The sequence below is a fragment of the Manis pentadactyla genome, chromosome 9 (genome assembly GCF_030020395.1).
Source record: "Manis pentadactyla isolate mManPen7 chromosome 9, mManPen7.hap1, whole genome shotgun sequence".
In the NCBI taxonomy this organism is placed as follows: Eukaryota; Metazoa; Chordata; class Mammalia; order Pholidota; family Manidae; genus Manis; species Manis pentadactyla.
In genome coordinates, this window is record NC_080027.1 from 14,741,052 (window position 1) to 14,754,334 (window position 13,283).

The 13,283-nt window shown below is 52.8% G+C and overlaps 3 protein-coding genes across 4 annotated transcripts; 2 read left to right on the forward strand and 1 right to left on the reverse strand.

The window, feature by feature from the left end:
- The first annotated feature begins 59 nt into the window (after positions 1-59).
- NXF1 (nuclear RNA export factor 1) lies at positions 60-9,585 on the forward strand. Of its 2 annotated transcripts, none has more exons than XM_057506963.1 (21): positions 60-257; positions 1,566-1,752; positions 1,973-2,126; positions 2,676-2,759; positions 2,846-2,950; positions 3,060-3,140; positions 3,248-3,317; positions 3,457-3,545; positions 3,666-3,773; positions 3,932-4,041; positions 5,846-5,882; positions 6,189-6,257; positions 6,336-6,391; positions 6,523-6,630; positions 6,747-6,805; positions 6,917-7,032; positions 7,165-7,207; positions 7,815-7,887; positions 8,376-8,558; positions 9,029-9,089; positions 9,354-9,585. In XM_057506963.1, the coding sequence occupies exons 1-21, from the start codon at positions 230-232 to the stop codon at positions 9,369-9,371; spliced, it is 1,839 nt and encodes a 612-aa protein (XP_057362946.1). In that variant the 5' UTR covers positions 60-229; the 3' UTR covers positions 9,372-9,585. The 2 variants fall into 2 exon arrangements, with proteins under 2 accessions (XP_057362946.1, XP_036782163.2); XM_036926268.2 differs by having other exon boundaries at positions 61-257; positions 9,225-9,585.
- A 125-nt stretch (positions 9,586-9,710) lies between these two features.
- Positions 9,711-10,926, forward strand: TMEM223 (transmembrane protein 223). Its single transcript, XM_036926337.2, has 2 exons — positions 9,711-10,059; positions 10,483-10,926. Exons 1-2 carry the CDS (start codon positions 9,744-9,746, stop codon positions 10,773-10,775), a joined length of 609 nt encoding a protein of 202 aa, XP_036782232.2. The 5' UTR covers positions 9,711-9,743; the 3' UTR covers positions 10,776-10,926.
- Positions 10,849-13,268, reverse strand: TMEM179B (transmembrane protein 179B). Its single transcript, XM_036926326.2, has 5 exons — positions 13,105-13,268; positions 12,043-12,230; positions 11,823-11,957; positions 11,574-11,652; positions 10,849-11,350 (listed from the first exon to the last, which is right to left on the reverse strand). The coding sequence occupies exons 1-5, from the start codon at positions 13,198-13,200 to the stop codon at positions 11,189-11,191; spliced, it is 660 nt and encodes a 219-aa protein (XP_036782221.1). The 5' UTR covers positions 13,201-13,268; the 3' UTR covers positions 10,849-11,188.
- Positions 13,269-13,283: the final 15 nt, after the last annotated feature.

Below are 13,283 nucleotides of genomic sequence, written 5' to 3' on the forward strand. Positions count from 1 at the left end.
TTGCCCCGCCCCCAGCTCGGGCTACTTGCCGAGTGCGCACGCGCAGGGGGCTGCGCTTTTCCGGGCGGCACCGCCTATCACCTGGGAACGTCGGCTGCGCGCGACGCAGTTCGTGGAATAAATGCGGTAGCGCCGGGCCTAGGAACCCTTAGGCCTGGGGCATCTGGGCTTTCGGACGTTTGGCAGGGTCGCGACCTACGTTGAGCTCGTCCTTGCTTCTCGCTGTGCCATGGCGGACGAGGGGAAGTCCTACAACGGTCAGTGCCAGCCTTCGGGGCGGGGAATTGAGGGATCTGGGGCCGGGGTGGGGGACTCTGGCCTTAGGCCGCAGCCCCGAGAGTGAGGCCGCGAGGGGCCCGGTTAACGCGGGGAGCGACGGTGGCCCGGGCCGGGGCGAGGCGGTCCTAAGGGCCAGGCCGGACTCGGGGGTGGGAAACCGAGTTGTTGACTCGGGAATCCTGGCGTTGCTAGGAGGCGCGGCCCGGCGGTGGGTGACGAGATTCCTTTGAACTTTGTGGGTGTTGATGACTGTCAGTTCAGTTTGGCGGCCAGACTAGCCCTTTAATGTGAGTCTGTACCTGTTCATGGGCTGCCCGTGCCCCATTTTCTCCGCGTCTAGCCTTTCTGGCCACCCCTCTCCCCTGAGCCTTTGGCTTTGGCTTGGTATTTTAGAGCTACACATCAAACTCGATGTGCTAGTCCTAACACAACACTGGTTTAAATCCTGACTTGGCTATGCCAGGCTTAAATGAGTTATAGTCTTAGGCCTCATTTTCCACCCCCTTAAGAGGGTTAATAGGACCCTGTGCCTTCTATCCATTTATTCTTTTCTTTCTACGGTCATATTTTGAGATTGATTGTTTGCAGAGTACTAGGTTTTAGGCAAACCTTTTTTGGGAATCACAAATCTTTTTTAAGAAACCATGCCTCCACACTAGGAGAGAGCTATATTCCTGGGGAGTGTTCAAGGTACCTTGGTCAAGCACCCTAGCTACCTCTAGAACCTGAGCCTGCGAATTGTCTTCTGATTTAAAAAACATCTCTGACCAAGGAAACAAAGAGGTCACTCCCAAAAATTCAGAGTGGCAGTTTGAGAACAAGACTTTAAAGAAACCCTTAAGTCGGTCAGAAACGTAGTATCTGTACTGTATAGGTAAAAGAAGCATTACTTACTGAAAGCACGATTGATTGGTTTTAGGAGACATGAGAGGTCACCATCCAAATTTTGAGAGGGGTTAAGTAGGTTTAGGAGGTTGAGAGAAAATTGCAGGTTTAAATTGTGTTGTGTTACACTTTTGGGTCACTCGCTTCCACATTCCTCTTCTCTCTGTAAATTCCAATTTCTGCTTCATTTTTCTAAAACCCTGTATAGTTTTCCAGTAATTTGTCCCTGATGCCACTGTCCCACAGGTAGGATTCTTTTGACAGGGAGAGGAGTTTGCATGGAGGTGGCCCCTGTGCTGAATATCTCATCTGATAGCACAGTGCTGTATACTGCGATCACCACAGCAGGGCAGCTGGGCCAGTCGTGTATTTTCTAAATCGTGTTCCATTCCCAACCCCAGAGCATGATGACCGCGTTAGTTTCCCTCAAAGAAGAAAGAAAGGCCGGGGTCCTTTCCGGTGGAAATATGGTGAGGGGAACCGTAGGTCTGGAAGAGGAAGTTCTGGCATTCGGTCTTCCCGTGTTGAGGAGGATGACAGAGACGTGGCAATGACTGACGCCCAGGATGTTCCTCGAGGAGTACGATAGTAAGTGACCTCTCGGTCTGGTTTGAGTTTAGCAACCCAGTTATTTATGTAGCCCCCTCACTGTCCACATGATTTCACTTCCCACTTGGAGGAGTGAGAAATACCAGGACCAGCCAGCTTAATGGTTGAACAGCCTTAGCTGTAGTCCCAGTAACAGAGCAGGGAGGTTAAGAAGACATTCCTAGTGTTCATGGACATTTCACTCCCTGTTGCCCTGCAGCAACCCCTATGCTGCCCGACCCAACCGTCGGGGCGATAGTTGGCATGATCGAGACCGCATTCATGTTACTGTGCGGAGAGAAAGAGCTCTTCCAGACAGAGGGGGTGCTGGCACCAGCCAGGATGGAACCTCGAAGAACTGGTTTAAGATTACAGTGAGTATCTTAGAAAATAGATGGTTCAGGGGAGATGGGCACAAGATTCGTGTTTCACGCCACAAAACCCATCTTCTCAGCTATTTTTTCCATAGCCAGCTATCTATCTTTTCTCCTGAGAACACTGTCTAGAATGCCTAAGAGCAGGTTCAGAAAAGGAGTGGAGGACAGGCAGGATAGGAAGATCAGGGGGGCCTAAAGAGACACATGGTAACTGTGGGTGAAGGAAGAATAACTCCTCTGAATGTCTCCATTTGGCTCAAGCCAAATGGGGGACTTGAGTTGCTTGAGTTCTCTGAGGGGCAGGCAAGGTATAAATAATATCTTGGAACTTTTAGAGTCAAAAGTTGGACTCTTTTGAGGAATAATAAGTTTAAATGGACAGAGAGGAGGTTAAGGAATCCATGTCTGGCTTGAGCCAAACACCTTTAACTGGTCCTTTCTTTAGAAAATCTCTTGAGGCTTGGCCACAGGTAGGAAGGGAGCACTGGGTTGGGTTTGCAGTTTAACCATAGTTACACGCTGTGCCCTTCTCTTCCTATTGTCTAGATACCTTACGGCAGAAAATATGACAAGGCATGGCTCCTGAGTATGATTCAGAGCAAATGCAGTGTCCCTTTCACCCCCATTGAGGTAAGATAAGGCCCGAGTGGCTGGCTGGGCATCATGGAAAGTGGGGGAGCCAGTGGACCAGGAGCTTTTGTTTCTTCTTCTTCCAGTTTCACTATGAAAACACACGGGCCCAGTTTTTTGTTGAGGATGCCAGTACTGCCTCTGCATTGAAGGCTGTCAACTACAAGATTTTGGATCGGGAGAACCGAAGGGTGTGTGTAGAGGGCCTGGCCTGGCTGGGGCTGGGGATTGGTGTGCAGGGCACGGACTGGGACTTAGGCTTCCCTGGAGTTCACCTGGCCCTTTGTGTTTTCGCTGCAGGTATCTATCATTATCAACTCCTCGGCTCCACCCCATTCTATACAGAATGAACTGAAGCCTGAACAAGTAGAACAGCTAAAGGTGAGGCAAGCTCAAATAACATGTTTCTACGCCAGTCCTACCAGCTCTCTCCCCTGCAGCATGCACACAGCACCAGGGACCACTAAGCCCTTTTTCTTCCCCTGCAGCTCATCATGAGCAAACGATACGATGGCTCCCAACAGGCTCTGGACCTCAAGGGCCTCCGTTCAGACCCAGGTATGTTGACAGCAGTAAGTCTCAGCAGGTAGAGGCAAAGGGATATCTGTTTGGCAGGGAAAGTTCCTGAATGGTTTGGTGCTGATGCTGGCCCGGGCAGAGCCCTCTCAGACTTCCTTTTCTTTGCTGTTTCCTGAAGACTTGGTGGCCCAGAACATTGATGTTGTCCTGAATCGGAGGAGCTGTATGGTGGCTACCCTGCGAATCATTGAAGAGAACATCCCTGAGGTGAGGCCTTTGTCCCATTATCCGGCGGGAGGAAGCAGGACAGATGGCACTGGGTTTTGAGGCAGATTTAGCCCCAATCCCCTTGCTGACGGTACTTCCTCTAAATTCTTCTCTCCACAGCTATTGTCCTTGAACTTGAGCAACAACAGGCTATACAGGCTGGATGACATGTCCAGCATTGTGCAAAAAGCACCCAACCTGAAGATCTTAAACCTCTCTGAAAATGAAGTGAGATCTGAGAGCTGGGTTGTTCTTTGGGTGGGGCAGGCAAAGGGTGGACAGGGCTTGCCTGCTGATGGCAAGAGGCAAGGAGGTGTCTGAAGAGACAGGAGCTAGCTGGTTGTCTTCCCTGTCTCCTTCACTCCTTTTCTCCCCATCCTTTGCAGCTGAAGTCAGAGCGGGAGTTGGACAAGATAAAAGGGTTAAAGTTGGAAGAGCTGTGTCTCGATGGAAACACCATGTGTGACACCTTCCGAGACCAGTCCGCTTACATCAGGTCAGTTGGAGCCTCTGTCTCCCCTCCTGGGGACCTTCACCCCCTGGGAGGCTGAGCTAATGCACCCTGACCAGTGCCCGTCTGCAGGAAATGTGTAGCTCTGAGCTGGAGCCACCTGTCCTTTGGGAGGATCACGTGCTCCTCCCTTTCGTCTGTCTGTGTCTCCCAGCTTTGCCCTGAGGTCTCCTTTCCAACCTTCTCACTTACCTGTTTACTGGGTCTGTGGCCTTTCTTCTTCTTTCCTGAACACAGCCTTTTCTAGAATCTCCCTACCCTGTTGGTCCAGGAAGGGCATCTCCCATTGTCTACTGTCACCAGATGGTGTCTTATATATGCCCCTTACATGGAGTTGCCTTGTACCAAGAGCCTGGTGTCCCTGGGCTGAAAGAGTCCTCCCTCCCTGGGACTTCTGCTGATGGCGCCTTCCCTCTTTTGTCCTTTGATGGCCCCTCTTGTACTTTTGCCAAGAGGGACTCTCTTCTCATAGTCCACTTGCCCAAGGCTATGGCTAGGCTTTCCTGCTCATGCTGAGGTCGAGGCCTCGTGGGGGCTGGTGCCATGCCATCTGTCTCTCTTGTCCAGTGCTATAAGCTGGGCACTCCCTGAAGAAGAAACCTGGGTTCCCCAAGACATGTGACCAGAGCAGGGGCCCCGCCAGTAGGCGAGGGAATCCCAAGGCAGGTGCTGGGCGTGGAGGCCACGGGGGCATAGGCAACCAAGGAGACAGAGAACGGACCCTCTCGGGGATGCCGCTCTTCTCTCGCCTGCTTCACATCACCCTGCTTGGCCCCAGAGGATGGCTGGTTAGCCAGAGACGGGTAAGATTCCTCAGGGAAGGAACAACCTAAGACAGGCACAGTCGCAGAGGGGCCATCAGGAGACAACTTGGGGGCCAACAGAGGTGGGGCACAGACCCTCACCCCCCCAGCCTTGCAGGGGCCTGAACCTTCACCACTTCTGAGGGAGGTCTCCTGGCCCCATGGCTGCATTGCTGCCCACGCCCAGCTCAGATCGGGACCCAGGTAGCAGGCAGAGACCTGGCCAACAGCAACTGCTCCCTTATTGCACAAAGATTTGTTTCCTGCTTCTACCTTGGACCACAGGGGAAAGGGCAGCTGAAGGAAAGGGCTGTGTCGGGAGGCCTTCTTCCCTTTTTCTCCTGCTCTCTTAACGCCTCCTTGCCTTGGAGGCCTTTTGCTTCTATGCTTTCTCTTTCCTTTATGTTCTCTGTATCCCCCATCCCATCTCTCTCTTGCCCCTGCCCTATTCTGCCTTTTCTCTTTCTCCTCTTTCCCTACCTCTCTTCCTCCTTTGCCTGTGCTCTTCTGAGCCCTGCCTCACTCATCTCCCTGCCCCAACACCTGTGCCATCCCTGTGGTGTGTTCTGGTCTTGGCCATGGCCAGACCTGGCAGAACTGATGGATACCTGTTGAGGCAGCGGAGCCCCTGGGCTCCCACCCCATTCCCTCCTCCCGGGGCTGCACAGGTGAGTAGGTGGAAGGTAAGGGGGGCAGGGAGGGGAAGGAGGGCCTGGCTTAAAGCCCAGGCTGTGGGTGCTGCTCCCGCGGCGCTCAGGGTCAGGCAGAGAGAAGAGTCCGCCTTCAAGGCAGTCATTTCTATTTCTGGGTGCCCCAGGTGAGGTGGGGAGTGGGGCCATTTTTCCTGGAGCTCAGAGGCTGGGGAGGGGTGAGGACGAGCAGGATGGGCTGGGCTGTCCCGCGAGAGTTAGTATATTCGCTCCTAGAGCAGCCCAGGAGGCACGGTGGCTCTGAAGCGTTACTCACTTCTGTCCTGTTCTTGACAGCGCCATTCGAGAACGATTTCCCAAACTACTGCGCCTGGTAAGTCCATTACTTTTCTTGTTGCCTTCCAGCAAGCACAGCTTCTCACACCCCGGAGGTGTTACCTAACATGTGTTTGTATGACCATTAATTTGGGGTCAGGGAGCCCTCCGAGAATCTGACAAAGGCTGTATCCCTTCTTCCCGAAAAAATGCCTACAGACGAAAATTGTATCTATCAGGATTCCTGGACCCTTCCATGTCTCTTTTACACTGATCTCTGGCCCCTCACTTTTCAATCTGCCATCTGACAACTCATCAGCCTTTTTTCTCTGGTTTACACTGTCACCTTACTTGTTTTCTGCAGGATGGTCACGAGTTACCACCACCAATTTCCTTTGATGTTGAAGCCCCCACAACGTTACCACCTTGCAAGGTGAAAAAGGGGATAGAGGTAGAACTTGTGTTGGAAGGAGAGTATTGGTTACATGTCCTAATATCTGTTTGGTTCCAGGGAAGCTACTTTGGAACAGAGACCCTGAAGAATCTGGTCCTGCACTTCCTGCAGCAGTAAGTCCCCCAGGTCCCCCAAGGCTGCGGAGACGGGTGCTAGCCCCTGTACAATTCATCTTGGGAGCTGTTGGGGCTCTTTGTGGGTCCAGACCCTGGATGTCAGGCTTTCCCTTCTGTTCTTTCCGCAGGTTCTATGCCGTTTATGACTCTGGGGACCGGCAGCGGCTCCTGGATGCCTACCACGATGCGGCCTGCTGCTCCCTAAGCATTCCTTTCACCCCACAGAACCCCGCCCGGTGAGTGTCGCCTCCCAGAACCTGCCCAGGACCAGAGTTCCTCAGCAGGTAAGGCCAGTACCTGCTAGCACCCCTGCTGCTCTGACCACCGCCTCCTTTTCCTCTTACTCCCCCAGAAGCACCTTGGCTGAATATTTCAAAGATAGCAGGAATGTGAAGAAGCTTAAAGACCCGAGTAAGTGTGTGATGTGAACACAAACAGCGTGGGAGAAGGGACTGGGAAAGAATGGCACAGGGCTCAGGAGCGCACGGCCACCCCTAAGCTTAGGGTCTTCTCCGCCCACAGCCATGCGCTTCCGGCTGCTGAAGCACACACGTCTCAACGTCGTGGCCTTTCTCAATGAGCTGCCCAAGACTCAGCACGACATCAATTCCTTCGTGGTAGACATAAGCGCCCAGACAGTAAGCGCCTGTTTCTTCCTTGATAGAAGCCTGGAATTGGAGGAGGGGCAGTTCAGAGCTGGGGTGGGGGTGGCCAGGGGGACTCAGGCTGACTGGGAGCTCACGTGGTAACTGAAAGTGCTTCTCTTGCAGAGCACGTTGTTGTGTTTTTCTGTCAATGGGGTCTTCAAGGAAGGTAAGAATCTTTGGAGTCCTAAGTTCACAGAGTGGTCCCTCCCGCAGCAAGTGTTTCTCGGCACTCTCAGCCTGCCAGCTACCTTCTCTTCCCTCTTCTTCCTTGACCTTCTCCCGTTCTGCCCCCAAGCCGTCTGCATTTGGCCTACCCTCTCCACCTGTCTTTCCTGTCTGGGGATGTGGGAAAAGCCTGAGGATTAGGAGGACATAGATTTTGGAGTCAGACAGGTCTGAGCTTCCAGTCCCAACCTTGGTCTTATGTGTCTCTGGGCAATTTACATCACCTCTAAGCCTCAGATAGTCTGTCTGTAAAAAGGGGTTGGTAGTAGCTGTTAGTGGTACTGTGGGGGGCACATAATGAAGTGACTTACACAGTGCTTGACATGAGGCCTGGCCCTTGAATACTCTTTGTCAGTGGGGTGATGGTGGTTATTGTTGTCCTCCCTGGCCTCTGACATTCCTCCCCACCTCTGCTCCCCTGTAAAAACATAATCCTCCCAGTTTGGTCCACTTAGGGTACTTTGTATCAGGTAAGACCATGATTTGAGAAACTTTGTAAACATAAAGCATGGGTGACTCTCAGGGTCATTGCCATTCCATCTTTGCAGTGGATGGAAAGTCCCGGGATTCCTTACGAGCCTTCACCCGGACATTTGTCGCTGTTCCTGCCAGCAGTTCAGGGTAAATATTTGGCTCACCAGGCCCAAACCATGGCCAGCCCTCTGGGAATGGGTGGTGGTGGTGGTAGAGTCAGTCCTCTGGGTATTTTCAGAGTTTCAGAAAGGCAAGGGGGAGTCGGGCGGAGGCTCACAGGGTGGTGATAGCTTGGCTCTGGAGTCTTGGCTGGGTTTTTCATCCTGGCTCCATCACTTCCAGCTAAGGGCAAGTGTCCTCGTCTTACACTGGTATAACGATATTCACTTCCTAAGTTTATTGTGAGATAAATGGGGATTACGAACTATCATGGGTTGGGGGAGATTTCTATTGCTTCTGATAAATAACCCCATACACAGAGTCCATGGGAAAGGGGGTAAATGATAAAAAGTCATGGCTGAGAGTGGGAGGGAACTTTCTGGGTAGCAAAAGAATCTGAGTGTCTTCTATTAGAATAGGGCTAATGTTGGGAGGATGAGGTTATCCTGCTGTCTAAGGTGCTTTTTGTCCCCAAGACTGTGTATTGTAAACGACGAGCTGTTTGTGCGGAATGCCAGCCCTGATGAGATCCAAAGAGCCTTCGCCATGCCTGCCCCCACGCCTTCCTCCAGCCCAGTGCCCACCCTCTCTCCAGAGCAGCAGGAAATGCTGCAGGCATTCTCTACCCAGTCTGGCATGAACCTCGAGTGGTCCCAGAAGTGAGTGCTGGGTGTGTGTAGGAGTAAAGTAAACTGAGGTAGGGCTGGTAGTGAGTATTGAGGGCTCCCCAAATTATAAAAGCAAAAAGATTTTATTGCTTAAAAAAGGAGATGGTCCACAAAAGGATTTTCTGTGTGCACAAATTAGCATAACAAAATTTTTAAAAAGGCAAAAATAAAGTCCCTTTTTATATACTGTTCTACAACTTAAATTTTTTCACTTACCCACGAATATTTTTATCACAATAAGAATTACTAGTCTTGATGATTCAATACTCCTTTGTAGTCGCTAGACCATTGATGGACATTTGGATTTCTGCTTTCTTCGTTTAAATAGATAGTGCAAGAATGTCTATAATTGTTAGCGAACTTGGGTGAGGGTTACTATAGAATAGATTTTGAAGTGGCTTTTAGGGGTCAGCATGACTGCATTTTGCTTCTAATGGAGGTGCCTGTTCTTCCCATTCCAGGTGCCTTCAGGACAATAACTGGGACTATACCACATCCGCCCAGGCCTTCACTCATCTCAAGGTGAGGTTTGGGAATTCAATGGCAAAAAGGGATCTGGACCTTTCAGAGGGTCAAGGGCAAAGGGCAGGTTGTTAGGGGTATGAGGATGGAGGATGGGAGGGACCTGGCTCTACTGACCTTTAATTTTTCTCTAAGGCCAAGGGCGAGATCCCAGAAATAGCGTTCCTGAAGTGATCTACAGTCATGCTCCAGAGGAAGCCCCCTGTAAAATAGCCCTTAGATACTCAAATCTCCTTGGCATGGTTGTCCTCTCCTCCTCTCCAGCCCAAGGCCACCCTGTGACTGTGACCGAGGAGGGAGGGCTGCTGGATGCTTCACCCCACCTGACTTCTGGAAGACGTCTGGAAGGGTTCCAGATGATTGAGCCTCACTGGTGCCAGGAAGCCAAAGCTTATTACTTTGTAGAACTGACACTAAACTCCCCGAAGGACCTCGGTGCTTTGTGTTCGTACCCCGGAGCCCTCCCTACTTTTTAAGATAAAGAGTGTTAATTGTATTTTGTGTCATGCTTACTAGACGGGTTTTACCCTGGCGCCCCCGGGCCCGCGGGCGGGGGCTGCGACTGCCTAGCCGCTCTGCAGTACCTCCGGGGGGCGGGGGCGGGGCCGGCCAGGCCGCAGGAAGTCCCGCCCCGGGGGCGGGGCCGCGCGCACCATGGCGGCCTCCAGGCTGCGGTGGCCTGCTGGACTACTCCTTGTGCTGAGGACCCTGCCCGGCCGCCGGCCGTTGCACGACGCGACCCCGCTGCGGGACGTTCTGCTCTTCGAGCACGAACGGGGCCCCTTCTTTGCCGTTCTCTGGCTGTTCTGCGCGGGCCAGGGCGTCTTCTGGGCCTCCCTGGCCGTGGCAGCCTTGGCCCGACCCCCGGTCCCGGCGCGGCCTGCGGACACGGAACTCCCAGACCGCGGCCGCTCGGACGTGCGCTCCGCGCTCTGGCGCTACTGCCTGGCCGTCGGCTGTGGCTCCATCGGTAAGGCGTGGACTGGCTCCCCACCACGGGGACGTGGGGTGGCTGGCCAAGACGCTCTCTGCTCAGGTAAGAAGAGTAAGGGTCTCCGACCCACCTGGGTGAGCAGGCCACCCCCGCAGAATTGCGGGAACACGAGTTGGAAGGCCCTGAGCACCAAGCCTGCGGACGGACTGGGCTGAGGTCCGCCTCTCACTCTGTGACCTTGAGCAAATCACTGAAACGGGGGGCCTGTTTTCTCGTCTTGAAAATAGGGACGGACATATAGTCAGGTTGTTGGGAGGTGTAACACAAGATTCTGGGGTGTAAGAGGAGCTCAATAAATGTCACCGTCATCACAACAATTGTTTTATTCAGGGGGCACCGGAAAGACTGCTGCTTAGCTCTCCAGTGAAAACCTCATCCCAATCTTTGCTCTTCCTGCAGGTACCCTGGTACTTGGAGCTGGTCTTCTCTTCTCCCTCCGCTCTGTGCGTTCAGTGATGCTGCTGGCCGGAGGGAAGCAGGTGACCTTCACCACTCATGCCCCCTTTGGCTTGGGTGCCCATTTCACTGTTCCTTTGAACCAGGTATCCTGCATGGCCCACCGTGGTGAAGTCCCTGCCATGTTGCCTCTGAAGGTCAAAGGCTGGCGCTTCTACTTTCTCTTGGACAAAGCTGGACATTTCCCCAACATGAAACTCTTTGACAACACTGTGGGTGCCTACCGAAGCTTGTGAGGAACCCACCAGTCACTCACCCCTCCCAGAGAGGAATAAAAACTAAACCTTAGGGATAGAGGAACAACCAGGGTGACACAAGGGGGCCCAAGATTTATTAGCAGCAAATAAAAGAGCAGTCATTCCAAGGGCAGCTATCTGACAGTTTCAATTGGTATCTGTGTGGCTTTCCCTTCTTCCTCCCACCCACCCCACCTACAGTGCTTTAACACCAAGAACTTAGTACTAAAATGAAGGAAGAAAGTAATACAATATACTGGTATAAAAAAAGGCTGTAGAGAGGTATAGGGGGCCTGTCATCACGTTTCCCTTGTGGAGGGGAAAATGAGGCTCCCAGCAGAAACGGGGCCATGTGGGAGCAGGTAGATGGCAGAGTCTTTGGCTGCGGAAAGCAAGCACTCTTTGGTTGTTCCTCAGGAATAGGAAAGGCGTGGCCCAACGAGACTGTCTGCCTCAGAGCTCCGTGCAGGGTGCCCCCTCTCCAAAGGCCAGCATGGGGCCACTTCAGACTTCCACTGCACAACCTGGAGCACCAACACTACACACCACAATCCCAGATTCACCCACGAAGAGGTCTGTGGGAGACAGGAACAAGTGTGTGAGGAATGGGGCCATCTCAAGTCCAGTTCCACCCACCCACATACCACTATGTTTGCCGTCAGGCTGACAAGCCCTCCGACTCCTCTCAGCCTCACACTGTAGGGCGAAGTTCAGAACTGGTGAACACCCTTACAACTACAGATGCTTGTGTGAACCTATCGCTGGGTCTCCACCCAGTCTCATATCCCAGGACCTCACTTCAGCATTGTGTAGGTTGGAGTAAAACTGCAAAGCGGTTCCAGGTGGTGTCCATGGAATTTTCTGGGCTTCAGAGCAGCTGTGTGAGGTCAAAGAGACAGTTGTGAGAAAGTGAGGATATACCCCCAAACACTTGTGCACAGGTGCCCTTCAAGATAAGAACTCAACAGGGATAAAAAGGATGGTTACAGGATCCCCTCTGCTTGATGGAAGATAGCCCCAGCCAGGCTTCCTTCCCTTTCCCTTTACCTATTTGTAATGTTCACAGAGACGATGGATTTGCAGAGAGAACTGGTGCCAAGTCGCAGGATACAGGCAGACACTAAGACCAGGAAAATGGCTATAGCTGAGATGGCCAGTGCAATGCGGAGTCCTATTGGTCCTCTGTAAGGAGGGAGAGAACAAGCCTTGTGGCTGAGATGGGACTCCCCCTCCCCTTAGCCTCTGGCCCTCAGAGCGGAGCAGTCACCTGTGGGAGTCCTCGATGCAGCTGCTGTAGATCCAGAAGAGCACACTCAGGAGACAGTAAAGGGCCAAGAGGCCAGGGACCCCAGCCACAAAGTAACAGAGGGATGGAGCTGAGGGTCGGGATAAGGCCAGGGAGGAGCCATTCTTGGCAGCCACACCATACAGGGGACAGCTGCCACTGAAGGAGCCCTGTGGAGAGAAGCTGCTGAGTCCCAGGTCTCAGGTCAGTACCTCCGGGTAAAGGCTTATGGCGGGTGTTAGCAGATGGTTTAAGCGTGGCCACCCTAGGAAGTTATTTGTGCACTGTCAGTTCCTGTTTCTGGCCTGTAGACTGATGTAGAGGGCCTGCTGGGAAAATCAAACCTGTAGTGGCCAGGAGGATCAGGAAATAGGCGGTGGTTATAAAACACAGTGAGCTTGAAAGATGCCTCACAAGTCCTGGTCCCCCTTCTGCACCAGTCCTACAGTAAAACCAGAACTTGTCATCTTCAGCTATCTCCAATATTTTATCATCTGTGTAATAGGCATAATAGTCCAATTTATATGGATTTAGTTAGCCTATGTTTATTGATTGCCCGGCTAAACACTCACATGTAAACTATTAGCTTGGGCTGTGTATCCTACTTGGCTATTTTGTCATCTAACACAATGTGTTACAATCAGTCATATGGTAGCCTGATCACTCCCACTACACTATGCTTTATTTCTCGGATTAACTCAGCACAACACTGATTTGAAGGATCAACGCAGGACTTGGGCCGACTTCTGTTTCAGAACAAGGATAAGATTATGCAGCAGGATCTCTAGGCCAGACTATATCTGGTGCTGTTAACGCGTTGAGGGAATGAAGTATGACCTGAGCAGACAGAGCCACACAGCGCAACCGAAGCGATTCCTCTACGCCACGCACCAGTGCCCGCCGACCGTCACCCGGCCCACCGGCTCCAAGCGGCGGCGCACCGAAGCCTGCCGACCGGGAAAACAATGATCTCTCCGCGTCGGGATCGGCAGCACACCGCCTACCCGGCTCAACCCCAAGGCTGGCCCCGCCCCGCAGTCACACCTGGGTCCGGGTCAGCGTCGCAGCCGTCACTGCGCCGCACAGGAAGGCGGCTTGGCAGACCACAAGTTCAAAACGCTGCAGCCAGGACAGCGCCATTGCGCTCTCCCCACCTGAAAGCGCCGCCGAAGGCAACCAAGCGCTCAAGCCCCACCCCGTCCGGCGCAACTCACGAATTCGGA

What these genes read in the sequence shown, in the direction of transcription:
- TMEM223 (XM_036926337.2), top strand. Translation starts at nt 9,744, where the DNA reads ATGGCGGCCTCCAGGCTGCGGTGGCCTGCTGGACTACTCCTTGTGCTG. An exon ending in CGTCGGCTGTGGCTCCATCG is followed by an intron (nt 10,060 to 10,482) that starts GTAAGGCGTGGA and finishes CTCTTCCTGCAG; the next exon opens with GTACCCTGGTACTTGGAGCT.
- NXF1 (XM_036926268.2), top strand. Translation starts at nt 230, where the DNA reads ATGGCGGACGAGGGGAAGTCCTACAACG. An exon ending in TCCCTTTCACCCCCATTGAG is followed by an intron (nt 2,760 to 2,845) that starts GTAAGATAAGGC and finishes TTCTTCTTCCAG; the next exon opens with TTTCACTATGAAAACACACG. An exon ending in ACCCCACAGAACCCCGCCCG is followed by an intron (nt 6,631 to 6,746) that starts GTGAGTGTCGCC and finishes TTACTCCCCCAG; the next exon opens with AAGCACCTTGGCTGAATATT.
- TMEM179B (XM_036926326.2), bottom strand. Translation starts at nt 13,200, where the DNA reads ATGGCGCTGTCCTGGCTGCAGCGTTTTGAACTTGTGGTCTGCCAAGCC. An exon ending in CGACGCTGACCCGGACCCAG is followed by an intron (nt 12,231 to 13,104) that starts GTGTGACTGCGG and finishes TTCTCTCCACAG; the next exon opens with GGCTCCTTCAGTGGCAGCTG. An exon ending in CCAACCTACACAATGCTGAA is followed by an intron (nt 11,351 to 11,573) that starts GTGAGGTCCTGG and finishes TGTCTCCCACAG; the next exon opens with ACCTCTTCGTGGGTGAATCT.